Consider the following 12,607-nt stretch of genomic DNA (forward strand, 5'->3'; position numbering starts at 1 on the left):
CACATCATATCACATAACATCACATATCACATCATATCACATAACATCACATATCACATCATATCACATAACATCACATATCACATCATATCACATAACATCACATATCACATCATATCTATCATCACATATCATCACATTATATCACATAACATCACATATCACATCACATGACATCACATCACATCACATCATATCATATCAATCATTTCATACCGTAGTGTATATAAGTCATTTTATTTTACCAGTAAAAAATATTTGGAGTCTGACATTATTGTATTAGTGTTAGTAGTAATAGTAGTAAACAAAAACAGTTAAAACTTTTTTCTGTTATTACTTACTTTTATTAAACTACAATAATAGTAGTAAAAATAAGAATAATAAATGTATTGTGCTTATTATTTGTATTATTATATGTTTAAATTATAGTATTTACCATTATTACAACAAACCTTGAAACTGATATAAAGTTTATTTATATAACATTTTCATAACAGTCTTAACCTGTGCTTATGAGTGAGCAATCTAAGTTGTATCAGTGAGAAATTATGCTGTGTGACTGATTCAGTTCATGATTCAGATTGACAACTCTTGTTTGAATAGTCTGCTTCTACTGATTCATTAAAAGAACTGCACCAATAGAGCGATTCATAGTGAACTGAACTGCACGTTGTGCTGTATGTTTATTGTGGCTTGAATTCAGTGAGAACAATGCAATAGAAAGCTGCCATGTTTCATAATTTACATACGCTAGAAATAACTTATGTGTATATTTTTTGCCATGATGCTAAAGATTCATCAATGGCGCAGCAGTGCTCCTGAATTGCTGTATTGTATGTTATAGCTGTACCACAAAACTCTTTGAATTGAAAAGAATGAAGGTTTTTTCTTTCCAATCAGGTGATTTTGCCCTCCCTCAGAAACTTGTTCATTCCTGTTTTCCTGAACTGCTGGCTGGCCAAACACGCTCTCGAGAACATGATTGTAAGAAATGAAGCCTATCTTCTATCCTTTCTTCCAGAGCAATTGTGTCCGTGTGTTCCACTTTCATCACAAAGCTCTTATTTTCCTCTCCTTCTCTATCTCACTGCCTCCTTATGCCTAATTTTTCTGATTGTATCTGTCCTCTGCTGCTGAAAGCTTGCTGGTTATCGAATTTGCCAGAGCTCTGAATGTTTGTTTTTGGATTTTTATCATAAGTACAAGCACGATGGCACTGTGTTATTAAACGTCTCACTGTCTCTCATCTCTGCCTTCTTTTATCTCTCTGTTTCTCTCCTCCTTCATGTTGTTTTCAGAATGACCTGCACAGAGCGATTCAGCGAACACACTCTGCCATGTTCAACCAGGTGCTCATCCTCATCAGCACCCTGCTCTGCCTCATCTTTACCTGGTGAGAGAAAAACTAAAACAGGGCCTTACATTCATTTCTGACAATAAGAATATTCCTCCCTCATATTGTGGATTGATATTTAAGGTAACACTTTAGTTTAGGGACCAATTCTCACTATTAACTAGTTGCTTATTAGCATGCATATTATCGACATATTGGCTGTTTATTAGTACTTATAAAGCACATATTGTGCATGACCATATTCTACAACCCTAACCCTACCCAATATCTAAACTTAACAACTACCTTACTATCTATTAATAAACAGCAAATTAGGAGTTTATTGAGGTTAAAAGTCATAGTTAATGGTTTGTTAATTTTAAAATGTAATTTATTTCTGTCATATTGTTGTAAAACCCATGATACATTTTGACAGGATTCTTTGTTACAGTTTTTTCAACTGCTTACACACAAAATCTTTACTTGTCACAGTTTCTGAAACCTGACACTCAAACACCAGGGCCACACACCAAATCTTCAAAACCATACGCTAATTCTCGGTCTTTGACTTTGACTTTTTGCAAAACACAACACACAATTCTCTATGTAGCACACTAAAATCTAACAGGAATTAATATTATGGCAAAGGTGTTTGCAAATGTTTGCTTTTGAGACGTGTTTGTGATATTTTGAATTTTTAAAGAGGCAAAGTTTTGAAAAGCAGATGAAAAAAACTAAATAGAAAGTTCAAAAGGATAGCATTTATTTGACATAGAAATAGATTTATTTGTTGAAATAGAAATAACTTTACTTGCTGAAAACAATATTACAGCATTAATTTCTTAAAAAAAAAAACATCTCACTGACCTAAACTGTATTTTATAAATATTTTATATAAATATGTTTATTATTTTATATTTTTGAATATTTTACATTTTATATATTTAAATTGTACTCATATGGCTCAAGTTATTTTAAACCATGTATGACTTTCTTTGTTTTTATTTGTTTTGGAGCATAAAAGAAGGCATATTTGATTCCTTTTTATCCCCATTGACTTTCATTATATGGAAAAAAAACACTTCTTCAAATAACTTCTTTTGTGTTCTGCAGAACAAAGAATTTCATGCGGGTTTGGAATAAAATGAGGGTGAAAAATATTGACTGAATTTTACTTTTGATACTATAAAAGTACAGTATCAAAAACAGACAATTTACAACAATAGGTCAGTGAGAGAGCATAAAATGATTGCATAAAATGATTGCATAAAACTAAATTGTGCTTTTGGTGCAAGAAATGTTATTAGTAGACGTAAAATGTAGAACAAGGCCTTTTTGCATTGTACATTGCAGAATGGGAGCTAGTGCGACAGTGCGGCTGGTCAGTAGTTGATAGGATGATGTTTCTAAAGTGCTGATTAATTAAACACCACGTTGTGTGTGTTCTCTTGTTGTGTGAGGTAAATAGCAGGGAGGTGCTGAATGTGCAGGGTAGTGGTGCATTTGTAAAACAGAAGGGAGAGAAATTAATGACCTTTTCACCACTGACAGCTGCATGTTGACTCAACCGGCCTTTAAACACCAAGCAAATACACACACACACACTGGCTGTACTGAAAGATATCCCAAACACAGACACACAAACAGGGTTAGCATCATGTCGTTGTGCGCATGGCTCACCACACAGTTATTGTGTTTTGGCTCATGTTTTTCACAGTTTGCTCCAAACCATCCAGTGATGATATAAACCCTCTGGCTTTCCATACACATGCAAATCCCTGCAAACCTGTCCACCTGAAAAGTCTTTCAGAGAATAGTTTATTTACAGATTATTTACTCACCACCATCTCCATTCCCGAATGGACCGTATCCATTTTTTATGGGACACAAGTAGAAGTTATTAAGAATACAATGGTTCTTAGTGACCAGATCTGTCAGGCTCTTAAAAAGCATTTAAAATAGCATCATACAGGTTTGGAACTACATGAAGGTGAGTAAATAATGACAGACTTTTCATGTCTGGGTGAACTATGCCTTTAAATCCATATATGAGCTGTTCTTAGTCCCTTTTCTCTCTCTTTTCCAGTATTTGTGGTATTCAGCACTTGGAACGAGCAGGGAACAACCTGACGCTCTTTGACTCTCTATATTTCTGTGTTGTCACCTTCTCTACGGTGGGATTTGGTGATGTTACACCTCAGATCTGGCCCTCTCAGCTGCTGGTGGTCATCATGATCTGTGTGGCTCTTATAGTTCTACCAATACAGGTAAATAAAGCACACTCAGACAATCACACTATTCATCGTACTGTATATATATACATATATGTCACTGAATAATTAATGCAACTGACTCAGGAATGAAACAAGTCACTACTGTGTACTTAAGAGTCAGTCATTGAATTATTCACTCAACCAATTTATTTTAAAACACTGATTCATTCAGAAACAGCACACCTCCACTGTGTTTTGCTTGTAATGCGCAATGCTTCTGCTAGGCTTTGTTTGAAACTATTTTCATTTGTGGATCAAAACCAGACAAAGTGCCTGGCTATAATGTGTGTAAAAGTTACTTATTATGAACTTATTGTTTATTGAACTGTTTGATTAGTTCTATATCACACTCGCTGCCTCTTCTTTGTCTGAATATCAGCAAATTTAGTGTACATACAGTATGTGCAAATAAGTAAGTGTGTTATATGCACAGTTTTGAGAGTGACGTCCACAATTAATGTATCGCTGAATTCCCTAAGTTATCATATTCTGTGTGTAAAATAACCTGCAATGGCTGCCAGGCAGTAATAATCAAATAAACCAATAATAAACCCATGGAAGACAGCAGTTTACCCATTTGGATATTTTTAGCCAACCAGTGTTGACAAAGGGAGCAACTGATGTTATTAGCAACTGTGGTTGAGTGAGAAATACTGGAGTAAACATTTGTGACCCTGGAGCACAAAACTAGTCTTAAGTCGCTGGGGTATATTTGTAGCAATAGCCAAAAATACTTTGTATGGGTCAAAATTATTGATTTTTCTTTTATGCCAAAAATTATTAGGATATTAAGTAAAGATCATGTTCCATGAAGATATTTTGTAAATTTCCTACTGTAAATATAACAAAACTTAATTTTTGATTAGTAATATGCATTGCTAAAAACTTCATTTGGACAACTTTAAAGGCGATTTTCTCAATATTTTTGATTTTTTTTGCACCCTCAGATTCCAGATTTTCAAATAGTTGTATCTTGGCCAAATATTGTTCTATTCTAACAAACCATACATCAATGGAAAGCTTATTTATTCAGCTTTCAGATGTATAAATCTCAATTTAGAAAAATGTACCCTTATGACTGGTTTTGTGGTCCAGGGTCACATTTAATAATGAGCACAGACGGTCACTTTTCCTCTCTTCCTTTTATGTCACTGTCAGTGATAGAAATTAACTTTTACATTTCCAGGCACATTTTTTCCTTTTATAGGGGCAAAAGTAATGTATAATTAATTAATTAATGCATAAATGCATATTATTCTTACATTTAATCAATAAATTCAATTAGAATAATAAAACATTATAGGGCTGTTACTTATCAAATTAAATCAGCATCAACAAAATCCATCGTTGCACTGTATTTACTGTTTAATTCAGCCAGAGTTATGCAGAATTAATAAGCCAGAAGTGGCATAAATGCATTTACACTGCATTTATAATTGCATAACTAATCTTATGATATTAATGTTTTAAATATAATATTAGGAGTATGGAAATTTGAAATTATATTTTAAAAATGAAACTAAAACAGTAGGCAGCCAAAAAGTCTTAAAGGGGTCATATGATGCGATTAAAAATTTTCCTTTCTCTTTGGAGTGTTACAAGCTCTTGGTGCATAAAGAAGATCTGTAAAGTTGCAAAGACTAAAGTCTCAAATCCAAAGAGATATTCTTTATAAAAGTTGAGTCAACCACGCCTACCTAAAACGGCTCCTATTTAACCGGATCTTCTTAGTGAACCAGTCGAACCAGTTCACCAAATCGAACTGAATCGTTTGAAACGGTTCGCGTCTCCAGTATGCACTAATCCACAAATTACTTAAATTATTGAGTGCCTGACACTCCCTCTGACGCGAAATAAACCAATATCCTGAGTTATTCAGTTACTCATGTACATTGACTGAACTGCTAAAAGAGAACCGATGATGGGATGTGCACGAGCAGAGCAGCTGGACTGAGTCTCGTCCTGCTGGGCGACGGCATCATTGTATGTTAAGGGGCGTTACATTTCTGTCACACGCTTGAGGTATTCGGCCAACCACAACGCACTGGATAGCTGGCCAATCAGAGCACACCTCGCTTTTCAGACAGATGAGCTTTGTAAAAATCGACGCGTTTCAGAAAGGCAGGGCATAGAGGAGAAACAATAATGTACAGTATGTGGAAAATAATGTGTTTTTTTAACCTTAAACCACATAAACACATTGCATTACACCAAATACACAACATAATGTTCTTTTTAGCAACGTCATATGACCCCTTTAATGAGTCTTTGAGTCAATCGGCGAATGAAGCAGTTTTTTTTTTCTTTTTTTTTTTTATGAATGGGTAGTTGAATCATTCACTCACCTGATTCATAAAAAACACAGATTCATTCAAGTTGTTAACTGACTTTTTTTTATTAAACTGTTGTATAAAATCACTATCAGATTTGCAATCGTACTGATATTTGGGAAAAACAACACTTACTTGTGTGAAATGATATAAATATTAAAAACAAAACTCATAAAAGGGCTATTTTGCCACATCTCAATTTTTTTAGGCACTTTTAATTAATTTTGGTTCTATTTTTGCCCCAAGCTCCTTTTCATTTCAGACTCTCGTCTCTGTCCTGGAATTTACTGATTGGTCCAAAACCAACTTATACTATTTTATACAGCAAACATTATTTATACTGTATATATTTTACACTGCCAAATTCAGTAATTCACATCAAACTGTAAATTCATATACTAGTGACAAACCTTAAGTCATCTTAATACAATAAATCTGTCCCACTTGATATTCGAATCAAGATTTCTGCAAATTCTCATGAAGAGTTTTGAAACTGTGCATAATTTAGGTATATTTTGTGAATTACTCCGAAACATTTACAGAGAACCTAGTGAATGAAAGAAAGTATTTTATCTTGACTTCACTCAGTTTCCTCAACAGTAGTTCTGCTTTGTTCTTTCACACAACTTCACATAATTTCAACTGTCAGACATTATATGCAAATATTATGTGGTTATGATGACAAAGGCACTGAGTCGAATCACTTTTGTGTATAAGGCCCCATGAGATGCGTCACAGCTGGTGATTTTCACAGTCTGACACACACAAGCGCACAGACATACGCTGAGATGCACTTCTATGTACACAGCACTTTAATGATACACGTTTCACATCCCACTTCAACATATACCTTGTATTATTGACACACACTCACCCAAACAAGTCTCGCACACACTCGCTCACGAGCGCGAGCCTCCCGTGGGGCTGAGGAGAGAATGAGATGAGAGCGAGCTTGTCTTTCATGTGTGATGTGAGGGCTTCCCAGCCAGCTTCCTCTTTGGGAGGCTGATATGTTTCCATCACACAGGAAATGGCAGTGGCTCCAGTGAGGTCCTCCTACTCTTTTCATCCACAAATACCAGCTGACATTTACTGCTGCCCCCCACACGCAGCTGGCGCACGAGCGTTACGTCCGAGGCTGTGTTTGTTTCTGGCCTGACAGGGGAAATCTCCAGTATGGCTCATGGCCCGCAGAGAGCATTTCAACACACAGACTGACAGCAGCCGCCGTATCCCATCGCTCCCTGTGCACACATTGCAATGAGTTTTTTTTTTATTCAAAGCTTTCCTATTGCAATTAAACAGTGCCAAATCTCAATTCCCAAATACCTTTTGCTTGAAAGCCACTGAATCGCAGACATTACCCAAGACTCGCAATAAAACACCTCGAATCTTAGCTGAGAATCCCTTTATGTACTCAATACCAGGAGAAAAGGACTTTTGTCATACATTTACGCCCCCGATTACACGTGTCTGAGCGCTTTTGCACAGAAACACATAAAAGAACCTCACTGCCAATATCACCCACACAATCCACAAGACAACCAACATGATCCACATCACCACCAATATCTACACGCCAGTGGTGAACAAAGTAAACAAATCAAGTACTTGAGTAAAAGTACAGATACACTAGTAAAAGTTGTGTGTAAATGTGGGATGACAAATAATAATAATATACAATGATCAGCCACAAAATTAAAGGGATAGTTCACCCGAAAATGAAATTCTGTCATTAATTACTCAAACTCGTTCCAAACCTGTAAGACCTTCATTCATCTTCGGAACACAAATCAAGATATTTTTGATGAAATCCGAGAGCTTTCTGACCCTCCCATAGACAGCAATGCAACTGACACATTCAAGACCCAGAAAGATAGTAAGGACATCATTAAAATAGTTCATGAGACATCAGTGGTTCAACCTTAATTTTATGAAGCTACGAGAATACTTCTTGTGTGCAAAAAAACTAAAATAATGACTTTATTCAACAATTTCTTCTCTTCCGTGTAAGTCTTCGAGGCGCGTTCACAAGAGTACCACGACATGAGGGTGAGTAATTAATGACAGAATTTTCAGATAAACGATCCCTCTAAAACCAATGACAGGTGAAATCAGTAACATTGATTATATTGTTACAATGGCAAAGGGGGAGGGGGGATATATTAGACAGCAAGTGAATAATGAGTTCTTGAATTTCATGTGTTGGAAGCAGGAAAATGGGCAAGTGAAAAGATCTGAGGGGCTCTGACAAGGGCCAAACAGTGATGGCTAGACGACTGGATCAGAGCATCTTCAAAACAGCAAGTCTTGAAGTCTATGCTTCAAGACTTTCCTATAGATGAACTATAGGAAAAAGGCAGGCTGACATAGGCAGTGTTTGCTCTGGACAATGTTCTGGCATTCATGTGGATGTTATTTTGACACGTACCACCTACCTAAAGATAACATTCACCCTTACATGCTAATGGTGTTCCCTGATGGCAGTGGCCTCTTTCAGCAGGATAATGCATCTTGCCACACTGCAAAATTGTTCAGGAATGGTTTGAGGGACATGACAAAGAGTTCAACGTGTTGCCTTGGCCTTCAAATTTCCCAGATCTCAATCCAATTGAGCATCTATGGGGTGTGCTGGACCAACAAATGCAATCCATTGAGGCTCCACCTCACACTTTGCGGGACTTAAAGGATCTGCTGCTAATGTCTTGGTGCCAGAGACCACAGGAACGTTCAGAGGTCTTGTGGAGTCCATGCCTCCTTTTAGTTTGCCCACTGAATTTAATTTCACAGAAAGGTCTGATATCCCAACTGAAGCTATGTGTAGTCTGATGCCTCTTTGTAAAGCCGTCTTAATGAAGCTTTGTTCACTTGGATTTCCCGTAGTTTGAGCAGTTGGCTTTCTTGTGGATGGAGCGACAGAAGTCCGGGGGGAACTACAGCCGCTATCGTGCCCAGACCGAGAAGCACGTGGTGTTGTGTGTCAGCTGTCTCAAGATAGACCTACTCATGGACTTTCTCAACGAGTTCTTCGCACACCCCAGACTGCAGGTGGGTATGTGTGTGCGTATGTATGCTCTCACATGTAAATGTATGCATGCTCATGCTAATTTGAGCTCAGACAGCCTGCTGTGCGCTGGTTAATCCTCTTCAGGAGCGCTGGAAGCTGAGGTTCTTGTACTAGGATTAACCGAACATCAATTTAATTTCATCATGCTATTTATGTGCGAATGATCCGGGTTTCATTAGCTTGCAGTGTCTGTCTGACCCCATTTTTCACTAAACTGAGCTCACCATGTCCAGGACTACTATGTGGTCATCTTATGTCCCGCTGAGATGGATGTCCAGGTGCGAAGGATACTGCATATCCCGCTATGGGCTCAGAGGGTCATCTACCTGCAGGGATCTGCTCTCAAAGACCAGGACCTAATGAGGGCGAAGTAAGACCTGCCGAGTAAATGTATAAACAATGCTAGTCATCTGAAGTGAAAAATTACTTCAAATCGAAAAGGGGATTTTTTAAAACTGTACTTGCAGATAATACAATGCTAATTAAATAACTTAATAATAATGTCAAATTAAAAGATTTACTTCAAAGTACTTTTAAAATCATTATGTTTTTATAACATTTTATCATGCTTTAAAGAAGTACACCTATTTTGATGTGTTGACTAACATACTGAAGCACATGTAAAATTACTTGCACTTAGACATAAACTGTGGTGTTATTTGATAATACATTTAAAGTTAATATATTTTAAATGCAATAAATTGCAACTTCATCATTACATCATGTGTTGTTACAAATATTATGGTAAATATTAGTTTACCATAAATGCTTGGCATTACATTCAGCAGTACACTTTAACCATATTACAATGACAATAGAAGTAATGATTAAATCACTATTACTATTATTAGTCCTATAAGTTCTGTTGTAGTGTAGTTCACAATATTGCAATAGAAAAGAAAAGTTAGATGTCAGCTAGTTGTGTACTGAAAGTCTACTATTGTTGCAGAGCACAAATTCTGAGTATGGGTCACCATACTTGGCCACAAGTCACCTCCTTTCCTTTCCTTTCCTTTCCTTTTCCTTTCCTTTCCTTTCCTTTCCTTTCCTTTCCTTTCCTTTCCTTTCCTTTCCTTTCCTTCCCTTCCCTTCCCGTCCCTTTCCTTCCCTTTGTCACAGTCTTCAGCGGGTGTGCCCAGGAGGGCCTCCAGATGACTGTGTTCTGGGAGCACATGGCTTGTGTTGTGGTTGTCTGTTGCCATGTGCTCTCTCCTGTCTATTGTCTGGCCCCTCCAATCTTGTTACCTCGTTATTGTTTAAGTTGCTCCACCTGTGTCTCCCTCGTTAGCCTCCTCGTTTGGTTCCTATTTATTCTCCTGGTGTCTGTCATCCTGTGCTGATCCGTCATTTCTCATTGTGTGTGTTATATGTCTGCATGGAGTGCAGTTTTGAGCCTGCCTGTCTGTTTTTCCCCCTCGGGGTGGTTTGAGTTTGTTTTTTTGTTTCATTTTCATTATTAAAATAAATAATCATTTCTCCTGCAATTGAGTCCTCGCTTCATCTCCCCGCACGCACCATGGCACCCTTCCCTTCCCTTACCTTACCTTACCTTAAAATTACACCTAAAAGTATATTTTCATAAACTAAAAAGGGCCAATATAGTTCCAAGAAGTATTGAGCTATACTACTAATAGCCATTATTTTTTACCATTCTTACTGCAATAAGTATACTTATAACTTTACTTAAAATGAACTTGAATGAAATATACTACTTTTTTGTAATGGAATCTGCAGTTTATGCAGAGGAACATCACAGGTTTAACTATAATGCACCTATGCATGATTAAATATATTTAAGATGAAAAATCTATGTATTATGTATTTAAAGTACATTCAATTCATAATCAACTCAAAATCATAAAGTTTCACTCATTTACAGGACTCCACAGTCATTGCAAAGTTCAACAGAGGTTTTAAAAGCAGTGTGTAGCTAATATTTTTGCTAATGCATTTAAGTAAAAAAAATAAAAAAGTTTGCTAATAAATGTATCCACTAAACTGTACTCTACTCGTTGCCTAATGGGAAATTGTGTATTTAGTCCTAATCATGAAATATGTTAATGATCTTTTCAGGTAGTAAGCTAACAGATTAGCATGATAACTTGGCATAGCAGCGCTAACAGGTTAACCTTTTTTGATTAGCTAGAACTCACACTTCCCTTTTTTCTGATGAGTTGAAGTTATGTTTTGAGGTAATTCATAGCATGCCACAGATGTTAGATGGAAACTCACTTTCATCTTTTACTTCCTCGGTTTTTCTCATCTGTTAACTGTATTTCTCTCTTATTCCCCTGTTATGGAACCTGAACCTGTTTCTCTGGCCTCTTTTCATCATGATTGGCTGCAGGATGGATGATGCCGAGGCCTGTTTTATCCTAAGCAACCGATTTGAAGTGGACCGCTTTGCCGCTGTACGTTCCCCTCCAACTCAATTTCCTCACCTTTTTTTTCCATTCTGCATTTCAACCCTCTAATTTCTATCCATAAAATAGGAAGCAGCAATTTCAAACATCTCCAGTATTAGCCCGTTTCTCTTTCACTCTTTGACATTCTCCCTACTGATCTCACATTTTGACAGTTCAACGTGAAATGATTTATCCTGAAGGCAATTGTAAGGGATGTTTGAGAATGTAGTTGGATGCCTCTCACGAAACCTGTGAAGAAAACATCAGGGTCATATTTCAACCCAAAATCAAAAGAAATAAACACTAAATATATTTAGCATTTGGAAAAGGAGGCCTAATTTTGCATTGTAGCATTAATTCCCTTCTCCCATAACTGCAATTACTTTAATACATAAAAAGCATTTCATTACTGTATTATAGAAGATATATTATGTAAATGTAATATTTGATGTATTGCCTCATTTAAAGGAGTCATATGATGCGATTTCAATTTTTCCTTTCTCTTTGGAGTATTGCAAGCTCTTGGTGCATAAAGAAGATCTGTAAAGTTGCAAAGACTAAAGTCTCAAATCCAAAGAGATATTCTTTATAAAAGTTAAGAGTCAGCCACACCTACCTAAAACGGCTCGTTCTAACACGCCCCCACATGTCTACGTCACGATGTGGGAAGATTTGCATAACACCGCACAAATGTTCACGCAAAGAAAGAAGGTGTAAATTTGATTCTCGCTGTAGTATTGCTGTTGCCGCCGCCATGTCGTGAAGGCGCTGTGTTTCATTGTGAAAGCGAAACTACTTTGTTTGGCCTTCCAAAAGAGGACGATATCTGCTTCGTCATGCCTGGAGCTGATCCGTGCTGGTCGCTGAGGAAATACATCAACTTCGCACTGTGGATCGCCGGGTCGGCTTTCACAGTGGACGAAGCGGAGTCCAGCCCAGGGTCATCACATGTGGTTGCCGCAAACCTTCGTAGAATCCGCCAGCCACGCCGTTCTCGAGCCCACCGGCCTCCGCTCACTCAGCCCGCCGGCCGTTCCTCACTCAAGCCCGCTGTGTGTGACGCTGTGTGTTTCATTTTGAAAGCTAAACTACTTTGTCTGGCCTTCCAAAAGAGGACACGACTAGAAATCAGTGGTTATGTTGTATTTACAACACTGTTCCAGAACAGTTCAACCCAAATATTCATTTGTGTGCAGCAC

The 12,607-nt window shown here is 37.3% G+C and overlaps 1 protein-coding gene across 1 annotated transcript in view; it reads left to right on the forward strand.

Annotated features, from left to right (window-relative positions):
• kcnt2b (potassium sodium-activated channel subfamily T member 2b) overlaps positions 1–12,607 on the forward strand; it is a 93,740-nt gene that overhangs the window by 56,393 nt on the left and 24,740 nt on the right. Inside the window, exons 8-13 of the mRNA XM_016451593.1 lie at positions 901–984; positions 1,299–1,393; positions 3,420–3,600; positions 8,820–8,984; positions 9,237–9,373; positions 11,351–11,414. Of these exons, the coding sequence (XP_016307079.1) occupies positions 901–984; positions 1,299–1,393; positions 3,420–3,600; positions 8,820–8,984; positions 9,237–9,373; positions 11,351–11,414 (726 nt within the window). The remainder of the gene's footprint in view (positions 1–900; positions 985–1,298; positions 1,394–3,419; positions 3,601–8,819; positions 8,985–9,236; positions 9,374–11,350; positions 11,415–12,607) is intronic.

This window comes from Sinocyclocheilus anshuiensis, unplaced genomic scaffold (genome assembly GCF_001515605.1).
Source record: "Sinocyclocheilus anshuiensis isolate Anshui unplaced genomic scaffold, SAMN03320099.WGS_v1.1 scaffold47, whole genome shotgun sequence".
NCBI lineage: Eukaryota > Metazoa > Chordata > Actinopteri > Cypriniformes > Cyprinidae > Sinocyclocheilus > Sinocyclocheilus anshuiensis.